At 40.3% G+C, this 23,224-nt stretch overlaps 1 protein-coding gene across 1 annotated transcript in view; it reads right to left on the reverse strand.

Annotated features, from left to right (window-relative positions):
* Nucleotides 1-1,289: 1,289 nt before the first annotated feature.
* Nucleotides 1,290-23,224, reverse strand: part of LOC134158324 (protein eyes shut homolog) — a gene marked incomplete at its 3' end in the record, with an annotated part of 365,244 nt that continues 343,309 nt past the window's right edge. The window contains exons 26-28 of the mRNA XM_062608120.1: nt 20,992-21,163; nt 19,882-19,960; nt 1,290-1,489 (exon numbers count right to left, since the gene is read on the reverse strand). Coding sequence (XP_062464104.1) covers nt 1,290-1,489; nt 19,882-19,960; nt 20,992-21,163 — 451 coding nt within the window. The remainder of the gene's footprint in view (nt 1,490-19,881; nt 19,961-20,991; nt 21,164-23,224) is intronic.

The following is a 23,224-nucleotide window of genomic DNA, read 5'->3' on the forward strand; positions in this document are numbered from 1 at the left end:
AAGGGGCAATGAGCTGAAAAAAAGTCCTTTCCCTGGACCCACTCAGAAGAAGAAATTTATGAGTATGACAATTCTTGTTGTATCATCGCAACTGTATGTTGCATCAACTTACCTTAGCGTAGTCTTACAACACTCATTAAAACCTTAGTGATCTTGGCAACACTAAAAAACCTGATTTTAACTGTTTGCAGTTTTTTTCACTCTGAATCCATGATCAGCTCCTCCTGATGGCCAGTGCTGGACTCAAAAGCAAGGGCAAAGTAGTAACGCTCACAATGTTTGGAGTAAGTTCCCAAGCAGAAGAGAGGAGAAATATAAGTAATTTCACTTAGTTCAGAAAATTCATTTGTGAAAGAAGGAAGGACACTGCAGCTTGAAAAAAGAAAGTCTTTGTGCAGTATAGCAGACCACTGCAAAAGTATTTCAGTGCACTAAAAATACTTCACTGCACTGTGAAGTATTTTAGTATGTAGTGAGTGGTGTAAGCTAAAAAATGACATATTTGAGTTATCTCACAGGGACTATAAGATTAGATGTATTTAGTCTGAAGCCTTAAACAGATGGAGAATGATGATGGACTGTAGGAAATTTCTTTGGATATATGTTGTCACACACATACTATAAATCATAGAATCACAGAATCGTTAGGGTTGGAAAGGACCATAAGATCATCAAGTTCCAGCCCCCCCGCCATGGGCAAGGACACCTCACACTAAAACATCACCCAAGACACCATCCAACCTGGCTTTGAATGTCGCCAGGGACAGAGCATTCACAACTTCTCTGGGCAACCCATTCCAGTGCCTCACCACCCTTACAGTAAAGAACTTCTTCCTTATATTTAGCCTAATATTCCCCTGTTTGAACCCATTACCCCTTGTACTGTCACTACAGTCTTTAATAAAGAGTCCCTCCCTAGCATCCTTGTAGGTCAAATACTACCTGTCATCTAAATTTGATCGCAAATGAATTCTCTCTTTGAGTGCAAAACACAGGAGTACATACATACCTGTAAACATAATGACATAATGATTTAAAAAAAAAATTAGGGTCAGTTTATGTCAGGAGTTTCCACACATAATTCAGAAAAGCACTAGAAGATGAGTTTCCAGATAAAAGGGCCTGATGTTAAACAGTGACTGCTTTAACGTAATAATATTTTTGATCACTAGATTGAACATCAGATTCAACTGAATTCACAGACTGCATGAAGTAATACCACTGCTCTGAAATCTTAGCAAATAAATGTATATTAACTGAAGCAATTATATGACAATATTCATACTAACCTGCAATGAAATATTCTTCCAGGTCCATCAACACATACACCTCCATTGTAACAGAGAACTGAGTTCAGTGCAGGCTCACTGCAAACATCAACGTCAACTTCACAAAACCTGCCAGTGTACCCACTCAGGCAAGTACAAACAAATGCATTGACAGCATCTTGACAGGAACCTCCATTAATGCAGGGAGCAGATTCACATTCCTGAGGAGAGACATAATAATTGACTACACTGCTTTAAACGCATTACTTATTCATTCATTTCAACAGCAAGTGCAAGAGAATGAATCTGGAGATTAGAATAAGTGTTAGACTTTATTGTCTGATGAACAAAAGCCTCTAATTTGGGATAATTTTTGTTTACACAAAGATCCTTTGATTGCAACTCATACTCATTTTTGAACTATGCTTGTTCTTATTAATTAATTTTGGAGACATGCAAATATATTGTTATATAAGCAGTCTTACAGCTGTAAGTATGTGCTTCCCACTCATGTTTCCTTTATTAAAAGTTTAAAACATGTTTTTGAACCATAGTTTATACAATTATTCCTTTTAAGTTTTTATAATAAAGACTATTCCAGTGAAAAAAATCACATTAGTCAGGCAATTCTGGATAGAGTATAAAATTACTTATATTAACCAATGCACACAAGCCTTTTATCAGTATTTCATGATAAATACTTTCTCATTATCAATTAATGCATAAAATTGTAAACAGAAACACATAGAAATGTTTATGTGTTCACATAATAACAATTCCCTCTGATAAAGCTAACGTGAAAGTAATCAAATTCAAACCATGCAATGTAGCAGCAAATCAATGTTTCCCCAGAATTACAGATGAGTTTAGTTAGTGCAGTTGCCAGTGCAAAAAATGTGGTTTTGCTGTTGAGCACAGAAACCTAGTTTTGGCCTATATCCCAGAGGAGGCTTGTTTTGCTGCTACCACTCAAACAGTCTAGCTAAATTCAGTATTTTAAATTTATTCTCACACTCCTGTAACTTTAGGAGGTTTAATTCTTTAAAAATATCCAAGGGCAGTCAGATTTCTTTCAGGTACTACACTTGCTTTGACAGAATGCAAATTCAGATATCCAGGGGGAATTGTGAGATAGTAACTTATTTTCCTATAAGCTCTCCAGCTGGGTGTATATAAGATGATATATTAGTGAGCATTACCTAAACTAATTGAATTACATATCCCATGGGAAGATGGGGATAGTTTTACACACTGCCAAAAATCCTATGTCTAGGTTCTAGAAGTAGTCTTTTTGCTATATTAATTACATTTGGGTTTGGCAAACATGTCTTCTTTGTTGTGCTCATAAAAAAAAATCTCAATTCACAGTTCCAACTTTCTGCCTTTTTTTCCTGTTCCAGTAATTTCTCTTGTTTAGTGTCCTTAATTTATATGCATTTGTATCCATCTCTACTACTTCTGTTATTACAGCTTTGCACATTAGTAGAGTAAATTATGAATCTATCAAATAATGGATAATTAAAAAAATTAAAATTAAATAGTACTAAAATTAAGTGAACTACTGCACTAGCATTATTGCATTCTGCACCAAACACAGACGATTCCAGCTGGTTCACTGAACCTATCACAGGGCACAGCTAAGTCCAGCAGCCAATATGATGGCACCTCTGGGAAAGTATGTTTAAGAAAGAGTAAAAACCACTGTGCAGCAGAACACAAGAAAGAGAGGAAAAAGTGTGAAAACCAGCCGGCAGACACAAAGGTCAGAGAAGAAGGAGAGAGAGGTGGTGGTTCAGGCAATCTCCACCAGAGATTCTTCTGAAGCCCCTGCAGAAGACCACTGCGAAACAGGTTGGCCTCTTTAAGCCCATGGAGGACCACAGTGGAGCAGATATCCACACAGCCATGTGTGTGAATACTGCACCAGAGCAGGTGGATGTGCTCCAAAGGAAGTTGCAACCCATGGAGTGCCTCTGCTGGAGCAGGCTCCTGGCAGGATGTACAGCCTATGGAGAGGAGCCTGTGCAGAAGCATATTTTCTGTCAGGCTGGGAGGAAGTGTTCTAGGTTTTCATCAAGAGTAAATTAATCTTCCCAAGTTGAGTCTGTTTTGCCTGTGACAATAATTAGTGACCATGACCAATTTCCCTATTCTTATCTTGATCCATAAGCTGATGTGGAAGGGGAGTGCAAGAGCAGCTGGGTGTGTGTCTAGCAGCCAGCCAAAGTTAACTCACCACACCTAATTTTACTCAGGCTGGAAAACTTTCTTTCTGTCATATCAGAGCAAGTAACCTGTACTCACAGTTTACAGCATAACAATACTGTCCTTTGCAGCTCATTTTTAGAACATGAACAGCTTCAATAAGCTGTCTTATAAAGATATCAAATGATATCACAAAATGAAAATTACACAATTATCATTATTTGTATAGAGTTGTTTGGTGTGTTTTTTGTGTGGTTTTTTTCACTTCACCAGTCTGACACACTTTACCCTCATTCAAATATCTTTGAGTTTTCTTGTATCTGATCTCCTAGAGTAAAGCAGGAAGGCTCCCTTCCATTAGGCTTTTTTCTTCTGTGTCTGTTTTTTGCTGTGAAGCATACACTTTTCCCACTTTGATCTACCAAGGAATCCTTTGAGTTTATGTGTTGTTAACAGGCAATGACCTTGCAAAAAACTTGGCAGTTATAATGGACAAGCTATCAACATGAACTCTCATTGCAATGCTATGGAAAAAAATTGCTAATGCTATCTTTAAGTCTTCAGAGAAAGGAACTGTGACTTGCACTTAGATGATTATTCCTCTTTTTATGGCTAGGGGAAACTGAAACATTGTGTCAAGTTCTAGAATCCATTTATTATAAAGGATGTCAAAAATCTGAGAATAGAAAATGATTTAGATACTAGATAAAATGCTTTACAGTAAGCTAAGGAAAATAGTACTTAATGGAATTTTTAGGATAGATTTTTTTTTTTTTCCCAGAGCCATTATTACATATATATCTCATTTTCACATGATACTGCTGAAAACATAAATAATATATATTGGTTAAAATGATTAGACAAATTCATGGAATATAAGTCTGCTTCTAGCCATTGAAAGAAATAATCAGTGTGAGCTCTTGGATGTAAGAAGTTCAGAACTCGGCTCTATGAGTGTTCTTAGGTTTAGTTTACCACCAAGAAAACTGAGAGAGAGAGAGAGAGAGACAATGGCAGTGCAGTTATTTTCACAAGAAGTATTACAAGTTATGGAGCATTTTAAGTCCCAGAGAAAGTCAGTACAAAGCTGACTAACTGGATGCCCTAATCCAGATATATTTGCTAGAGATAAGGTCCAACTTTACTTCTAAGAGTCATCCACTGTAAAACTGTCAAAAGTAGTTGATCTTCCTCCTCAAGTTTTTAAATAAAGGCTGGAAGTATCTCAAAAACATATGATTTAGGCAAATGTAAATTAAATACAATTATTAGTTTCCACAGGAAAGAATGAAAGGGCTGTTCAGCCTGGAGAAGAGAAGGCTGTGTGGAGACCTCCTAGCAGCCTTCCAGTATCTGAAGGGGGCCTATAGGGATGCTGGAGAGGGACTCTTCATTAGAGACTGTAGTGATAGGACAAGGGGTAACGAGTTCAAGCTTAAACAGAGGAAGTTTAGGTTGGATATAAGAAGGAAATTCTTTCCTGTTAGGGTGGTGAGGCACTGGAATGGGTTGCCCAGGGAGGTTGTGAATGCTCCATCCCTGGCAGTGTTCAAGACCAGGTTGGACGAGGCCTTGGGTGATATGATTTAGTGTGAGGTGTCCCTCCCTACGGCAGGGGGGTTGGAACTTGATGATCTTAAGGTCCTTTCCAACCCTAACGATTCTATGATTCTATGAATATACAGACTTCTGATAGGAAGACAGAATGGTGATTTTCTGTCTTTATTTTTACTAAATTATTGTTATGGAACATGAAAGTCTTCATTGATTTTTCTTAGCATAGCATACCAATTCAAAAGTCAAGGCAAAAATTGAAAGAATATTAAGATGTCTGGTTTTGCAACTCTTTTAAGGGTAGGGTTTTTGAGAATCCTTAGTTCAAACAATGCAAAACAAGATCCACTACATTTACTAGAACACAGTAGTTTATTATTTCTTGTTCTCTGAATGTCATGGTGTAGTAAAGCTTGTTTGCACTAAGAAGGGAATGACTGTCCCTTAAGAGATCCCTCCTGTCATGGCATAGTCTACTGGTTCTGCTGGCAGGGAGCTGCACTGAAATCTGGACCCTAGCAATTGACCTAGAAAGGCACAGCACTTTGTTCAAGGCATACTGCTCCCTTATCCGTATCTGTGGGTCCATACTTAATATGCCTTTGGAAGTGAGATCAGCTTTCCACAGATCACATTATTTCATTTTGAAAGCCACAATCCATAGCTTGCAATAATTATGAGGTAATACATTTTAGCAAATTAATAAAAATAGTGAAAATCCATATTTTTAAAAATAATGTGTTAGTTCAAATCTCTTAAAATCTAGAAATGCCTTTTTAAAGTTAGGATTTTTTTTTTTCCTTTTTTTTTTTTACAGACAGGACTGTTTTTCAGTAGTTGTCTTTGGAAACTGATTAGAAATGAAAAAATATTTCTGCTGTCACTTTTTAAATCTATTTCTATAAAAGAGATTCAAGGCAGAACAAAATTGTGATGATAACTGCTTTTTTTATTTAAGTGAGGTTTTGCCTGATATCAAAAAGGTAATTATGAAGTGGATTAATTCTGAGCATAACCAACCCATGCAAATCCACTATGAGTGGAAAAAGTCTACTGGAAATACACATAAGCTATTTACAAATGTATCTTTCAACATACTTGTATGCATGTAGTGCATTATACAGTTTAATTTCCTGCGAATACTTATGACATAAAGCCCCAAGTACTATTTACTGATTTCTTTGTAGACAGTTATGAAGTGTCTAACTGTATGGGAGGACTTGAAGAAGAAAAAGGTAGTAGCCTTAAATATTAATTCAGGGAGCAAAAGCAAGCATCCTGGTACTTGGGAGAAAACTGGATTCTAAGTGGAAATCACTGGCTTGTAGAAGGTTGAACCACACAGAGGTTTGAACCCAAAGTTTGATGAAGTTGAAAAGAGATAAGAAAGCAATTCAAAAATAGATACTGCACCACAAAAGAAAGATGCCTTCTAGAGTCACGTTTCCAGTCATTTACAATAGGAATGAAGGCAAAATTATGATTGCTACAGATGTCTATTTCTATTTTAAATTTAACAAAACTACAAAGTGTATTTTTCTAACCAGTAAAATTATTACTCTATTTTTTCTGTAAATTTTTTGTTAATATTATCATGTATCCATATTGTTTACTTATTAAATTCCTAAAGCATTTTCATTTTGTGGATTAAATACACATACAACATTCTGTGGAATGAAGTAGGAAAACTGATTCCCATATTTTAGAGTGTTGGTTTTATCCAGCAACACTCAATTCAAAGTAAGTTGAAAATGACAAAAATATTTTGCTTGGAAATTTTTGATTATAGACACAAGGAGAAAATAAAAATAATAAAAATAAATTATACTTTTAAGTAACAATGAAGAGCAGGAACTTACTGGATCAGACCAGTGCTCCATCTATCCCAGATTTCTGTCTATAATAGTGGTGGAGAAAAAGCCACTTTAGAAAAATCATGTGAAATTTGCCACTAACTACCGTCTATATCCCATGCATCCTCCCAGCAAGCAGAACTGTCTAATCAGACATGGTAAACAGTACTTCCCTGACTGGTCCATTTATCGTTCATTTATCATTCATTTATGGACCTATAATCCATGACTTGCTTAATTTTTCTGAACCTACTAAGAAATCACCTGCCTCCCTGGTCTTCTGTGGATGCAAGTTCTTGATGTTCTCTGCTTCCCACGAAATCATTTTAAAATGTTTCTCCAATTCTTTTCATCATGTCTCCCCAATTCTTTTACTACAGAATTTGGTGAAGAAATTTTCCATTTAAGTTTATATACCAGTGTCATAGTTTTCTAAATCTTAGTTGTCTTCCCCTCATCTTTCTCCAAACAGAATAGTTTCAGAGAACTGTCAATGATTGCTCCAAATCTTCCTTCCCGGGTTCTGACTGAGAGTTCTGAATTCAACTGTACACAGCTATACTTCCCTAGATTTTTGTCTTGCACTGGTGATTATCCACCACCTTTTCACTCTTTCTATTTTGTGAGGTCTTTCTACATTTCTCAAATGCGAAGAATTCACTGTGCTTCTCTAGCTATGCCCTTATCCTGCCCAAGTGCCCATTTTACACTTCAGCCATCAAGCAATCCCACCAGTTCCCTTCCTGAATTCCTGATTTTGATAGATGCTAAGAGCTTTCTATAAGTTAGAGTATCCTGCAAGAGGCACTTTTTATATTTCGACTTTTTGATCTTCCTGCCAACTTTTGAACTAACATGTTTTACAGCCTTTCTGTTCTTCCTATGTGGGCAAGCTTTCCATTTGTTAAAATGCCAGTTTTCCCTGTGAAATCCTTATTTTTTTTCCTTAAGTCATCCAGGGGCTTTGAACCACTTTGTGTTCTTGAATTGTGGCACACATTTTACCTGGACTTTTAACAAATTATTTTTTGATAGCCCTGAGTCTATCTATAAGTCTCTCATGGTTTTGGCTTGCTCCTTTTAAGTTATTTGACAATGCACCTCATTTTCACATAGTTTCCTTTCTTGAAATTGAATATCTATCCACAGGATTTATTTGGCATGCTCTTTCATGTTACTGTCATAAACCCAGGTGTATTATAGTCCCTAATAGACATAATCTCTGTTATTAACACCTCTTGAGCCAGATGCTGGTCTTCTCAGAGGCACACTGAACATTATTCATATTCAGATTTTTAGTTTTGTCATTCTTATACAGTACTGTTCTATATGTGTCAGCATTTCCCAAGCATCTAGTTTAAATATTCCTCGATAACCATTTTAATTTTCATTCAATATCCTGATTCTATAATGACAAAGGTGCAATCCATTCCTGTACTGGTTCCTTAAATTTCAAAAGCTTTTCTATTTTCAAATGCATTTGAATTGTTTTTGTCTCTACTAAGATATTAATCATGTACTGGGGCTCAATCTCTGTCTCCCTCTTAGGTCTTACATGGACATGGAAATTTTTCAAAGCAAGCTAGATGCATGTCCTAGACATGCCCAGCCTGAATTTGTAACCTCAAATATATCCTTCCTACTCTTCCCTCCATTAGTGGTTACCAACACAGGTCACATTTATCAGCTTCTTTTCAGCACACCCAAGTAATATCTCTAGAAAAATTTTGAGATCCACCAACTTTCCAGATGCAAAGCATCTGTATACAAGGCTTCTCTAATGTCATAAAGCCAGTTACCTGTGCACCAGCTAATCAAATAGTTTTGTTTTTTAAGATATTCTCTGTTGTTAGAGCATCCTTGTTGTAAGAGCATACTGTGAGCATCTGTTTACAGGCTTTTCTTATGTAAGAGATCAGAAATACGCCTACCAGTGAAATGTCACCAGAGGGCTTACCACTTTGGTGGTGAAACTCCTCTGCAACATCCTTGTAGGCCTCATGCATTTCTCTATTTCTCCAATTTCTAATCTCTATTTTTCTATTAATTCTCTATTTAATAGAATCTATTAAATTCAGCCAGTTACTTAAAATAAACTTACTACTTCAGGGTTGTTCCATGGGTGGGTAATCACAGATGTGCTTTGTAGAATAAAAGGGGTATCTCTCCTTCTAGTCTTAGATTTACCTATCTGAATCTAGAGCATAAATTCCATTATGTTTTGGAAGTTCGCATTAGTTTAACTTCTTTCATGAAACTACTTACTTTGCTCAACCCTCTTTAAACTAGTTAATAATAGGTAAAATACTCAAGAGTGTGAAGTCCCTCCCAGTACAAACAAGAGCATTCAGCTCATCTGAGGATCTTTGTATGTTCACAAATGATTGCCCTATATGTATATACTAAACATATAGACAGAATTCTTGGGAGGATATTCTACTTTCTGGCTACTATAGTCCATTAAGACCCAGTCAACTCAGGCAGTGGAATCTAGACTCACTAATGAAATGCAGATGTCCATTTTAAAATCAGCTGAACAGCTCTGCAGATCTCACTAAATATTCACCACATTCTTGTGGACTAGAAGTTCATAGACATCTAGCTTTCACAAAGACACCTTAAATTAGGCAAGCTGAATCCTACCATTCTTCCCAATCAAAATACAGATAATTACATGTCTTTAAATGTCATGTCTAATATGGTAAGTCCTGGTGAATAATCGCTTATTTGCTTGGACTAGCAAAACACTGTTATCTGACTTCATGTGCGCTTTGGGCTCTGGTGCCTTTTTGTAGAAAATTAGTTGTTTTTCCTGATTTCCCCCTTGTTTAAGTCTTTCATGAAAATAGAGAGAAAAGATCAGTAAAACCAAACAAAACAAAGTAATACTAGGAAGCTATCTGATCACAGCCTTCTATCAGATAGAGGGAGAAGCACCAACAAGCTGAATATCCTTCTGTGTAAAGACTCAAAATGTTTTTTGCTCCCTTTTGTCTATTACTAACCGCAAGTACTATTGAACATATCAGCAATCTATGTTTACATTTATCAGACTGAAAGAAAAAAATTTCAGTTATGTATACTTATTTCAGAAATATGTAAATTTCGAAGGAAGTTGTGTAGTGCAACTATTTCATGTAGTGCTTTTCTTTTTGCTCTTTCTTGAATTAAATCTGTAAATGAAAAAGCAATGAGAACTGTAGTAGATAGGGAAGTCCTAATATTCACACTCCATATTAGGTGTGCAAAATTTACAGGCTGCATCTATAAAGTGTTTATTTTTTTCCCTAAAACTATTAGGGAATCTGAGAAAGCCTTGACATGCATTTTCTTGCAAACTATATTGCAACTCATGTAGAGGATGAAAAAATCCAAGAAAAATAAAAAACATCCAAGTATATCTAGAGAAATATACATAAACCCATGAATGTATTTTAAAATTGGTTATTTGAATCAGCTTAGTTGCTGACTTCTCCAGGCTGTACAATTCCCACCCACCTAGTCTCTCACTCTCCCTCCTTACCTGGACAAGGGAAGAAAGTAAAATGATAAAGGTCACATGTTGGTAGGGACAGAGATCACTTACAAATTACTCTCACCAGCAAAACAGACTCAGATTGAGGAATATTAAGTTATTGTCAATTAGAAACTGACTTTTGGACAGCAAAAAACAAAAATCTGGAACCACCCCCACTTCGTCCCAGGCTCAAGTTCACCACTCCATTCCCAACTCTTCTGCTTTCTCCTTTCACCCTGGGCAGTGGAGGGTGGGTGGGGAATGGGGTTTGTAGTCAGTCCATAACAAATCCTCTTTGCTGCTCCTTCCCTATCACACTTTTCCCCCGTTCATGTGTAGGTCCCTCCCACAGGTCCTGCTTGGAGCCTGCTCCTGTATAAGAACTCCATGGACTGCAGTTCTTTTAGGGCATAGCCACATGTGGTGTAGGGTCCTCCATGGGCTGCAACATGGGTCTGGCATGGTCCTCTCCATGGATTACAGGGAAATACATGAACCACCATGGTTCTCTCCAAGGGCTGTAGGGGAATCTCTGCTCCAACACCTAGAGCACCTTTACCCTCTCCTTCTTCACTGACTTCGGTGTCTGCTGTTTTTTTTTTCCGCACACTTTCCTCACTCCTCTCTGCTGGGCAGTGTTTTTTACCCTTTCTTAAGTATGTTTCTACAGAGATGCCACCATCTTGGGGGAGGGACTCAGCTGTGTCCTGCAGTGGGTCCACTGGAACTGACTAGAAAAGGCTGTGTCCAGCTGAGGGCAGCCCTGGCCGGTCTGCAGCCTCCCTTACAAAACCTTGGCACCTACACACAGTGCTGCTGCATGTCCCTTTGTGCCCTTTGTCCTGGGTTTAGCAGTAGCAGTCATTTTTTCTCCTTCTTAGTAGCTGGTGCAGCGCTGTATTTTGACTTTCGGCCTGGAAACAGAGCTGATAACACCAATGTTTTTAGTTACTGTTCAAATGTTTAGACTGGCCATAGGACTTTGTGAGTCTCATGCTCTGCCAGGGAGGAGGGGAAGCTGGGAGGAAGCAGAGACAGGACACCTGACCCAAACTAGCCAAAGGGGTATTCCATACCACAGCACGTCATGCCCGGGGGGTAACTGGGAGTTACCTGGAAGGGTACTTTCTTCTCGGTCATACTCATTTCAGTGGGTGGTATCGTATTCTCTTCCCTTGTTATTTCTCTTACCATTATTATTATTGGTGGTAGCAGTAGTGATTTGTGTTATACCTTAGTTACTGGACTGTTCTTATCTCACCCCGTGGGAGTTACATTCTTTTGATTCTCCTCCCCATCCCTCGGGGGGGGGGGGGGGGGTTTGAAACCACAACAGTTCTTTTTGGCGCCCAACATGCGGCACGAGGGGTTGAGCTAACGTGACTGGAGTGTGTCTAATCGTATTTGGGATAAGTGTTCATTGTTTTGGATTAATGGTCATTCGTCAAAATGCTGATATACTGGCTCTCAAAGTTGTTTCTCTTGATTTCACAGTTTCAGTATATTGTACCTTACTTAGAGCCAGTATTTGCTGTGTTAAGTGTTTATCGGCTGGGGGCCTCGGGCTAAGGTTTTTGTCTCATTGTACTTTATGGTAATGACTTGTAATACAATAGAATCATTGATCATGAAACTGATCTGGCTTATGTTCCCAGTGTGGTCACCACCTTCATACTTTGGGGTATATAATAGAAGTGCTTAGCAATTATCAATAACCTTAGTTCCGTCCCCCCCAAGACCGTTGTCCTTAGCAGTCATGTTTTTCCTTTGTGTTAACTGGTACAGTGCTGTGTTTTGACTTCCAGTTTGAGAACAGTGTTGGTGAAGCCGATGTTCTCTGTTGTTGCTAAGTGATGTTTACCCTGACCAAGGACTCTGTGAGGCTCATGCTCTGCCAGGGAGGAGGGGAGGCTGTGAGGAAGCAGAGACGGGGCGCCTGACCCGGGCTAGTCCATACCACAGCACGTCATGCCCGGGGTGAGGAGTTACCCGGAAGGACAGGGGCTTCCGGGTGGATTCGGTGGTTCGTATTCTCTTCCCTTGTTACTTATCATTGTTGTAGCTGATAGTAGCGGTGGTGATTTGTTGCTGGACTGTTTTTCTCTCAACCCCCAAGACCGTAAACCACGACAACCGTTTACAGCATCCTTTGAGAGTTTTGTAGATTTTGAATGGCCTTTTAATACTGTTGAGACCTGCCTGCTGATTGTGATAGGGATCACCATGTTGGTACACATACAGAGTGTGTTCTATCCACAACCATTTTGTCTGATCGCAAAAGTTAAGCAGAGTCAGGCTTGGGTTTTGTCTGGGCTTAAACAACGATATAGGAGGACCAAGAGATTTTCCCTGAGGCTGGACAGCCATGAGTGGCAGGGTGTGTGGGACAGTATAGGCAAGTATCTAGGTCAGTGGGCCCCTCAAGTACTTTGGAATTTTACCACCAAACAAGTGCAAAATCCAGAAGAATTAGTAAAACACTTAAATGAGGTGTGTGGTCATTCTGGCCATACCAGAGATGGACAAATCATGGCAACGTGCTGGGGCTTGGCCTATGCTTACAGGGCCTTGTTCAACACTACCCAGCACCTTCAAAAGGAAAAGAATGTCAGTGGATCTGAGGGCAAAGCAACAGACAGCACAGCTACACCACCCCCAGCAACAAGTACAGTCGCTACTCAAACTTTGGCTGCAGTGGATAGCACAGCTACCCCAGCAACAAGTGCAGCAGCTACTCAAACTTCAACTGCAACAGACAGAGCAGCTACCCTAGCTCCAAGCACAGCAGCTACACCACCCCCAGTGACAAGTACAGTCACTACTCAAACCACAGTGATAATCACTGCAGCTAAACCAGAGGACCAATTTGTACCAATATCGGTTGCCCCCGTATGCAAGAGAAAAAGCAAAAAAGAGGCAAGAAGGGTGAAACAAGATGAAGAAACAATGTATTCAGATGTTCTAGCATCTGATCAGGAGTCATCATCACATCATGAAGAAGAAGAAGAGGAGGTGACTTCTTGACCTTGGACTTCAACCAAGCGATGGAATACGCGAAAAGATTTTACCCGTCAACCAGGGGAACACATTATCACCTGGTTGCTCTGATGCTGGGACAATGGGGCTGATGGTCACCAGCTACAGGTTTGTGAAGGTACAGAAGCCAAGCAGCTGGGATCACTTGCTAGAGAAGGGGGAACTGACAAAGCAATTGCAAGAGAGAAAAAGTCCCTCAGTCTTTGGAGGTGGCTCTTGGCAGCTGTGAAAGAAAGGTTTCCATAAAAGTTGTTTGGCCAAGTGGACTACTTTAGACAAAGGCACCCAGTCTCTGAGGGAATCAGCCATCGTAGAGATGATCTATCACATCAAGCCGAATAACGGGGATATACCCATAGACCCAGATGAAGGCAAAGGTACACAATGTGTACACACATATGGCAAAAACTTACACAGAATGCACTGTCATCATATGCCCATTCATTGGCAACAGTAACCTGGAATGACATAGTACCACTAACAGTGCATGAAATGATTCATAAACTCTGAGAGTTCAAAGACAATCTCACCCCTTCCATCATCTCAGCTGTGGAAAAACTGTCCCAGGATCTCAAACAATTGAGGGACGATCTATCTGATTTATCCAGCTCCTCACGTGTACCAACACACATCTCAGCTATTAACAAAAGGTGCCCTATTGTTCGAGAGAGAAAATATAGAAGGTATACGCCACGGGCCACCCTATGGTTTTACGTGCAGGATCACAGAGAAGACATGACAAAGTGGGATGGAAAACCTACTTCAGCTTTGGAGTAATGGGTGGGTGAATTGAAGAGGGGGGCAAGGGCCAAGATTGATCATCCCATAAGAGCTACGGCTTCAGTCTCTGGTGATCAGTTTCCCAGATGGAGTGGAAGAGCTGATTTTACTCCAGCTCCTGCGATAGCGAAGAATAATCCCTTTTACCCCGACTTAAGTGTCCAATGTTGTGATGACTATTAGAAGGGCCATGCCTCCAGCCAGGTGGAGGTAGGGGACAATCGGATTTACTGGACTATGTGGATAAGGTGGCCTGGCACATCAGTCCCACAGAAGTATAAGGCTCTGCTAGATACCAGAGCACAGTGTACCCTGATGCCATCAAGCTGTCAAGGGGTGGAACCTATCCATATTTCTGGAGTGACAGGAGGATCCCAAGAGTTGACTGTGCTGGAGGCTGAAATCAGCCTGACTGTGAGGGAATGGTGAAAGCACCCTATTGTGACTGGTCCAGAGGCTCCATTCATCCTTGACACAGACTACTTCAGGAGAGGGTACTTCAAAGACTCAAAATGGTACTGATGGGCTTTTGGTATTGCTGCTTTGGAGACTGAGGAAATTGAGCAGCTGTCCACCTTGCCTGGTCTCTCAGAGGATACTTCTGTTGTGGGGTTGCTGAAGGTCGAAGAAGAGCAAGTGCCAATTGCGACCACAACAGTGATCCGGCGGCAATTTTGCCTGAACCGAGACTCCCTGATTCCCATCCATAAGCTGATCCGTAGACTGGAGAATCAGGGAGTGATCAGTAGGTCCCACTCATCATTTAGTAGCCCCATATGGCCAGTGTGGAAGTCTAATGGAGAGTGGAGACTAACAGTAAACTGTCGTGGCCTGAATGAAGTCACACCACCATTGAGTGCTGCCGTACCGGACATGCTAGAACTTCAGTATGAACTAGTGTCAAAGGCATGCAAGTGGTAGGCCACAACTGATATTGCCAATGCATTTTTCTCAATTCCTTTGGCAGCGGAGTGCAGGCCACAGTTTGCTTTTACTCAGAGGGGTGTCCAGTACACTTGGAACAGACTGTGCCAGGGGTGGAAACACAGCCCTACCATTTGCCATGGACTGATCCAGACTGCACTGGAACAGAGGCAAGCTCCAGAATACCTGCAATACATTGATGACATTATTGCGTTGGGTGATACAGTGGAAGAAGTCTTTGAGAAAGGGAGGAAAATAATCCAAATCCTGCTGAGATACGGTTTTGCCATAAAACGGAGTAAGGGCAAGGGACCTGCACAGGAGATTCAATTTTGGGGAATAAAATGGCAAGATGGACGTAGACAGATCCCCACAGATGTGATCAACAAGATAACAGCAATGTCTCCACCAACTAATAAGAAAGAAACGCAAGCTTTCTTGGGTGCAGTGGGGTTCTGGAGAATGCACATCCCAAATTACAGTTCGATTGTAAGCCCTCTCTATCATGTGACCCGGAAGAAGAATGATTTTAAATGGGGCCCTGAGCAACAACAAGCCTTTGAGCAAATTAAATGCAAGATAGTTCATGCAGTAGCCCTTGGACCAGTCCGGACCGGACCAGATGTAAAAAATATACTGTACACTGCAGCTGGGGAGAACGGTCCTACCTGGAGCCTCTGGCAGAAAGCTCCAGGGGAGACTCGAGGTCGACCCCTTGGCTTTTGGAGTCAGGAATACAAAGGATCTGAGGCCAGCTATACCCCAACTGAGAAAGAGATACTGGCAGCCTATGAAGGGGTTCGAGCTGCTTCGAAAGTGATTGGCACTGAAGCACAGCTCCTCCTGGCACCCTGGTTGCCCGTGCTGGGCTGGATGTTCAAAGGCAGGGTCTCCTCTACACATCATGCAACTGATGCTATATGGAGTAAATGGGCTGCACTCATTACACAATGAACTCGAATAGGAAATCTCAGTCATCCAGGCATTCTAGAAGTCATCATGGACTGGCCAGAGGGAAAAGATTTTGGAGTATCACCAGAAGAGGAGGTGATGCGTACTGAAGAGGCCCCACCATATAATAAACTGTCAGAAAGTGAAAAACAGTATGCCTTGTTTATTGATGGGTCCTGCTGTATTGTGGGAAAGCATCAGAGATGGAAAGCAGCTGTATGGAGTCCTGGACGACAAGTTGCAGAAACTGCTGAAGGAGAGGGCGAATTGAGTCAGTTTGCTGAGGTGAAAGCCATCCAGCTGGGGGAGGCCTGGCAGACTGATTATATCATACTCCCACCAACCCGCCAAGGCAAGCACCATGTGCTTACCATGGTGGAAGCAACCACCGGGTGGCTGGAAACATACGCTGTGCCCCATGCCATTGCCCAGAACACTATCCTGGGCCTTGAGAAACAGATTTTGTGGCAGCACGGCACCCCAGAGAGAATTGAGTCAGACAATGGGACTCATTTCCGGAATAACCTTATAGATATTTGGGCCAAAGAGCATGGCATTGAGTGGGTATATCACATCCCCTACCATGCACCAGCCTCTGGGAAAATCGAACGGTACAATGGGCTGTTAAAAACTACACTGAGAGCAATGGGTGGGGGAACTTTCAAGCATTGGGATACACACTTACCAAAGGCCACCTGGTTGGTCAACACCAGAGGATCTGCCAACAGGGCTGGCCCAGCCCAGTCAGAACTTTTACATATTGTAGAGGGGGACAAAATTCCTGTGGTGCACATAAAGCATTTGCTGGGGAAGACAGTCTGGGTTATTCCTGCTTCAGGTAAAGGCAAACCCACTCATGGGATTGCTTTTGCTCAGGGACCTGGATATACTTGGTGGGTAATGTGGGAAGATGGGGAAGATCGATGTATACCTCAAGGGGATTTGATTTTAGGGGAAAACAGCCAATGAACTTAATTGTATGCTGTTGCCTGCTGTGTAATACTTTCATAGCCCATCAACTAGATGTCTTCAGGTCACCAGCGACTGGCCCGGACTTCCCTCCAACCATTATCCCAACAGAGAATGAACTTTGATAGAACCAGACGAGTTCTGCAGTAAAGGAACGATCAGCATCAGCAGGCAACGATCCAACACTGCACACAGCCTTTCCTGCCCTGAAAGATTGTTACAAGAGATGGAACCTGACATCATGGGCCGAATGGACTCAGCAGCATTATAGGGATTGGTCCATGCACTAAGAAATGATCTTTTTCTCTCTGTGTGTGTATGTGGATGTATATACGTAAGAGTGATGGGATATTGAGGGGATCTGAGATTGACATGAATGGTGTGGAATAAGGGGTGGATACTGTCCTGGGTTTAGCAGTAGCAGTCATTTTTTCTCTTTCTTAATAGCTGGTGCAGCACTGTGTTTTGACTTTCGGCCTGGGAACAGAGCTGATAACACCGATATTTTCAGTTACTGTTCAAATGTTTAGACTGGCCATAGGACTTTGTGAGTCTCATGCTCTGCCAGGGAGGAGGGGAAGCTGGGAGGAAGCAGAGATGGGACACCTGACCCAAACTAGCCAGAGAGGTATTCCATACCACAGCACGTCATGCCCGGGGGGTAACTGGGAGTTACCTGGAAGGGCACTTTCTTCTTGGTCGGTCTTGTTTCGGTAGGTGGTATTGTATTCTCTTCCCTTGTTATTTCTCTTACCATTATTATTATTGGTGGTAGCAGTAGTGATTTGTGTTATACCTTAGTTACTGGACTGTTCTTATCTCACCCCGTGGGAGTTACATTCTTTTGATTCTCCTCCCCATCCCTCCGGGAGCAATGGGGAGGAGGCGTGGAGGAAGGGGAAAGAAAGAAAAAGAGGGGGCTAGTAGAAACTGTGTGGCTGACTTCGTTTAAACCACAACACCCTTAATACAAAGATATTTATCTTCAAGGGAAGAAGATATTGAAGTACATTTACCTGGATTGATTCCTGATTATTCTTTTAAACAGTGGGACTTGCTGATATTATTCTAGAGCAAAACAATTATAGAGCATGAGCCTACTGTGATTATTCAGATGTGCACACACGTACACAGTCAGACAGCCCTGTTAATCACTGTAAGACTTACATAGGCATGATATCTGACTGAGCAGGATGAATGCAGTGTTAGAGCCTTTAAAAGTATGACACCTGCATTACAGCCTAATCTGGGAATTGCACTGCATGCAAATAACATGAGTATCAAAAAATATAGCCATAGAATCATAGAATCATAGAATCGTTAGGGTTGGAAAGGACCTTAAGATCATCTAGTTCCAACCCCCCTGCTGTGGGCAGGGACACCTTACGCTAAATCATATCACCCAAGGCCTCGTCCAACCTGGTCTTGAACACTTTACCAGGGCATCAGCTGGCTGTTTCTGGCTCGAGTGCGTTTCCTCATTAGCCCCCTGCAGGACAGCAAAGTCTGACAGAGTTATATGTCAAATATATATGTATACTGTTTCTTTCTACGAGTTTCTAATCTGTGCATTTTCAAACACTTCAGCATGAAATATGGTTATCTTTTGAGTATGATTTTATGCAGTTGTCTACAGATCATTTAATCTTTCATTCTCTTAAAATGGAGTAAAGTGTAAATGATGGATGTTGCTAGACAAAATATTACTCAAAAGTATTTTGTATTAGCATTGGCAACAGCTGATAATCATACAAATTCGCAGTATCATATCATGATGCGCACACTTTTGAGCTGAATTACTTATTTTCTGACATTTTCTTTCTGTAAAGGTAGTTGGAAGATAATATTCCAGCTAGGTTTACTCCTTGTGCGAGACTGTAATACATTTTCAAAAGAAAAGTTATAGCTCTGAAGCATTTTTAATACTTTTGACTATATATAAAAATCATGAAAGGTTCTTACATACATACATAAGTTAAAAAGAAGTTTAGATAACATTTTGGAATGTGCTTTTGACAATTCAGAAGCACAATAGTTGAAGCCAGATAGCACAAAGGGAGGCAGATCTCAAGCCAGATTTTCTCATGAAAGCAAATACATTTGAAAGGAACATATCCCAAGATCTTATTAAACTTTTTGGCACAAAATCTGAAAAAGTCCAAACAAATTCAATACTTCCCCCAAAGTGTGGCCAACATTGTAAAGGCTGTTCCTTGCTATACCAGATGTCATCTTCTACAATTTGGTTTGCTGACCACAGGAATCTTCATGGCACAGACTCACATATACAGATGCCTTCTTATACATTGCCATTCACCATGATAAAGCAAAAATATTCCTAAATTTAAGAGGAGGAAGTGGGAAGTGTATCTTGTATGCTACCATTCTGTGTCATAGAATTCTACAGTTACTTGGATTTTGAAAATTTAAACACTAGTCATGCCTACTTTCACTGCAGTACATTGCACCTTGAGTTTTACTATTCAAACATACAATTAAGCTACAGCAAATGGTGCTTGCAATGTAAATTAGGTAGTTATGTCATTCATGAGGGATGAATGATTTTCAGGTAATGCTGGCTTATTTTGCTGTGGCTTTTCACATTTCTCACTCACACTCCACTTTTAAACATTTTCTCAACTGTTTTTTCTAAAGCATTTCATGTAAGTAATAAATAATGAACTTTTCAGATGATTTGAAACAATTGGATTTGTCATGCATTTTCAATAAACTGACGGGTTCAGAAGTTACTTAAATGAAAAAATGAGTTTCAAGCAGCATATTACCCTTTCCCCTAAGACTAAAATAAAATTTGAAGACATACATTAATATTTATCTCACATCTTGAGCTGGTCCATCCTGATTCACAAGAGCATTGATATCCATCAATGAGATCTATACATCTGAAATATAAAATAGTGTTATTCAGATGAAGCTATGTAATTCTAGATTCAGCATTAGTAGTATCATTCCATATATTTTCAAAAAATGGTCTGATGTATCATAGAATCATAGAATAGTTAGGGTTGGAAAGGAACTTAAGATCATCTAGTTCCACCCCCCCTGCCATGGGCAGGGACACCTCACACTAAACCATGTCACCCAAGGCTTCGTCCAGCCTGGTCTTGAACACTGCTAGGGATGAAGCATTCACAACCTTCCTGGGCAACCCATTCCAGTGCCTCACCACCCTAACAGGAAAGAATTTCCTCCTTATATCCAACCTAAACTTCCCCTGTTTAAGTTTTAACCCGTTACCACTTGTCCTATCACTACAGTCTGTAATGAAGAGTCCCTCTCCAGCATCCCTATAGGCCCCCTTCAGATACTGGAAGGCTGCTAGGAGGTCTCCACGCAGCCTTCTCTTCTCCAGGCTGAACAGCCTTCTCTTCCTCAGCCTGTCTTCATACGGGAGGTGCTCCAATCCCCTGATCATCCTCGTGGCCCTTCTCTGGACTTGTTCCAACAGTTCCATGTCCTTTTTATGTTGAGGACACCAGAACTACACACAATACTCCAGGTGAGTATTACTCCAGGTAACGTACTGAAATCCATAGCACTAAGTTTTAATAATGGGGGTTAAATGCATATGTTATGAGTGCTGAGTTTTATAAGGATTCTGATTGCCATATTCAAAGATGTCTTCCCATTTCAGTCTCTTGGCATGTAACAGCTTTGTTTTTACGTATATTAAACTCTAACTAATTGGTTTACGCTAATGAATAAAAATGAAAGAGAAACTGAGATAATAAAACAGTGTATTACATTAGTTTAAGCAAGCAACATCTATCATCTTTAAGTTGCTAGTACTCTTATTTTCTAGAAGAACATAATTAAGAGTATATATATCAGCCTTCCCATATCACTAAATTTTAAATATTGCTAGTTAGGTACATTATCTTGGAGATGGTAACAGTTAAATAAAGATAGCCACCTTCCATGAAGACAAGGATCTGGCAAACATTCATTAACATTGATCTCGCAGTTTGTTCCAATGAAACCTCTTCTACAGTGGCACTTATAAAAACTGATATCATCAATGCAACTTCCATGGTTGAGGCAAGGAGTAGACATACATTCATCTATATCTACTTCACATCTATCACCTGTGCAAAAAAAAAGAAGATATGAATAAGTTTTAAAATCTAAATTCAAACCAGTTTATTTATTGTTTACATAGTTCACTATATTCATCAATAAAGAATATCCCACTAGAATTACCTATAGTTGCAAATGCCAAAAATAATGGTTATACTGCAATACATTACAATGATAACATCTGTAATTTGGCAAGGCAAGAAAGCTTTGATGGTCAGCTTGCAAGCAAGATAGTTAAATGGAGAATCTGAAATTTCAAGAGCATCCTGGTTTCAGCTGTAACAGTTATTTTTGTTCCTAGTAGCTGGTGCTTCTTTACACAGTTATTAGAAAGATGAAAAGTGCAGGTTTCCAATAAGAGAAATAGAGAATTAAAATTATGTGTGTTTTGGTGGTGATCTAATGGTTAAAACTTATTTTACCAAAATAAAATGAAAATGCAATACACAAAATTCTTTGAAATCTTTTTTAAGACATTCATTATGAGAAATACGGTGATGCACTTTTCTTCTTGTAATTTTCCTACAAATAAGCGCCACTCATCTTCCACCTAAACATCTCAAAGTACTTTAGAAAATACTAATTGACAACCAACACGTTCATAGGTCTCTCTGCAGGCAGCTACTGCCCACTGCCTCATAGGCAGCTAAGCACCACACAGCTGCTTTTTTCCACCCCACCATGGGATGGGTGAGAGGAACAAAAGGCTAAAAGTGAGAAAACTGGTAGGTTGAGATAAAGAGAGTTTAATAGATAAAGCAAAGGCCACACACGCAAAGCAAAACAAGGAATTCATTCACTGCTTCCTACCAGTAGGCAGGTATTCAGCCATCCCCAGGAATGCAGGGCTCCATCACACATAAAGTACCTTCCCTTCCTTTTTCTTCCCCACAGCTTTCATTGATGAGCACACTACCATATGGAACAGGAAGTCCCTTTGGACAGTTGAGGTCAACTGTCCTCTCTATGTCCCTCCCAGCTACCAGAGCACCCTCAGCCTACTTTTTGTGGGGCAGTGTGAGAAGCAGAAAAGGACTTGACAATGTAGGAGCACTGCTCAGAAGTACCTACAACAATGATGTGTTATCAATTGTTTTCAGCACAAACCCAAAATATAGTTTCACAAAAACTACGATGGAGAAATGTAGCTATGGGTAAGTCCCCCCCCCCAAAAAAAAGGAAAAAACAGTAGACTACATATAATGCAAGAACATTCTCCTGATTTTTTCAGGTGTGTGGGCCAGGGGAGGTGTGGAGGAGATAAAAACAATGCTGAAGATGACAGGTCCTCCTCTGGAGCAGACAAAGTGTCCAGAAGCCAGAAGTTACACTAGTTCCTCTAGCTCTCCATTTCACAACAAAAATGAAGCACTTAAGTACTGAAGTCTCAATTCAAAACCATGTGCTTTATACACACATGTTTATAGTAAATGAAAAGTTCCTATAGCCTTTTATCATTGCTATCCACCTGACTACTGACATCTTTTTAAAGGAATTCATAGCAAGAATTACAGAGATACCATAATCTTTGTCTAGTCCATGTGCGAATATATAGCCAAAGATAAAAATCAGATGTTTGCAACAAATCTATTAACATGCTACACGTAGAACTGCTTTAAGATCGTGGGAAATGTTTTTACCTAGTAAAGATTAACAGTGTAAAATAAAACATCTAAGATTCTGTGCTGACGCATGTGGCCTTAGCCCCAGCAGCCCTAGAGGTCAAGCTCTAGTGGAAAGTGCATGACAGGGGATTGGACTTGGCAAGTACTCCCAGGAAAATGAGCCCAGGGGGCTGCCATGTGATTCTGTATTTGATCAGATCTTGGCACAGTGGTAGTTGCACTATGCTAAACTATCCATTGGTACAAATTAGAAGGCAGTTCTGAAACCTGTTTATCCTTGTTAAATCCCCCGTATCATGCAAGCATTCGGCAAACAGCTCTGATCAATTGTGCTCCTTGGATGTTCTCATTTAGCATCACACTCTCTGCATCACTGGTGTCTTATATCACTAGATATAAGAACTTAAAAACTTTCAGAAACAGGTGTTTTGTTAATATATTACC

Source organism: Pezoporus occidentalis, unplaced genomic scaffold, assembly GCF_034315485.1.
Source record: "Pezoporus occidentalis ecotype Australia unplaced genomic scaffold, CSIRO_AGI_Poc_V1 ctg13, whole genome shotgun sequence".
Lineage (NCBI taxonomy): Eukaryota > Metazoa > Chordata > Aves > Psittaciformes > Psittacidae > Pezoporus > Pezoporus occidentalis.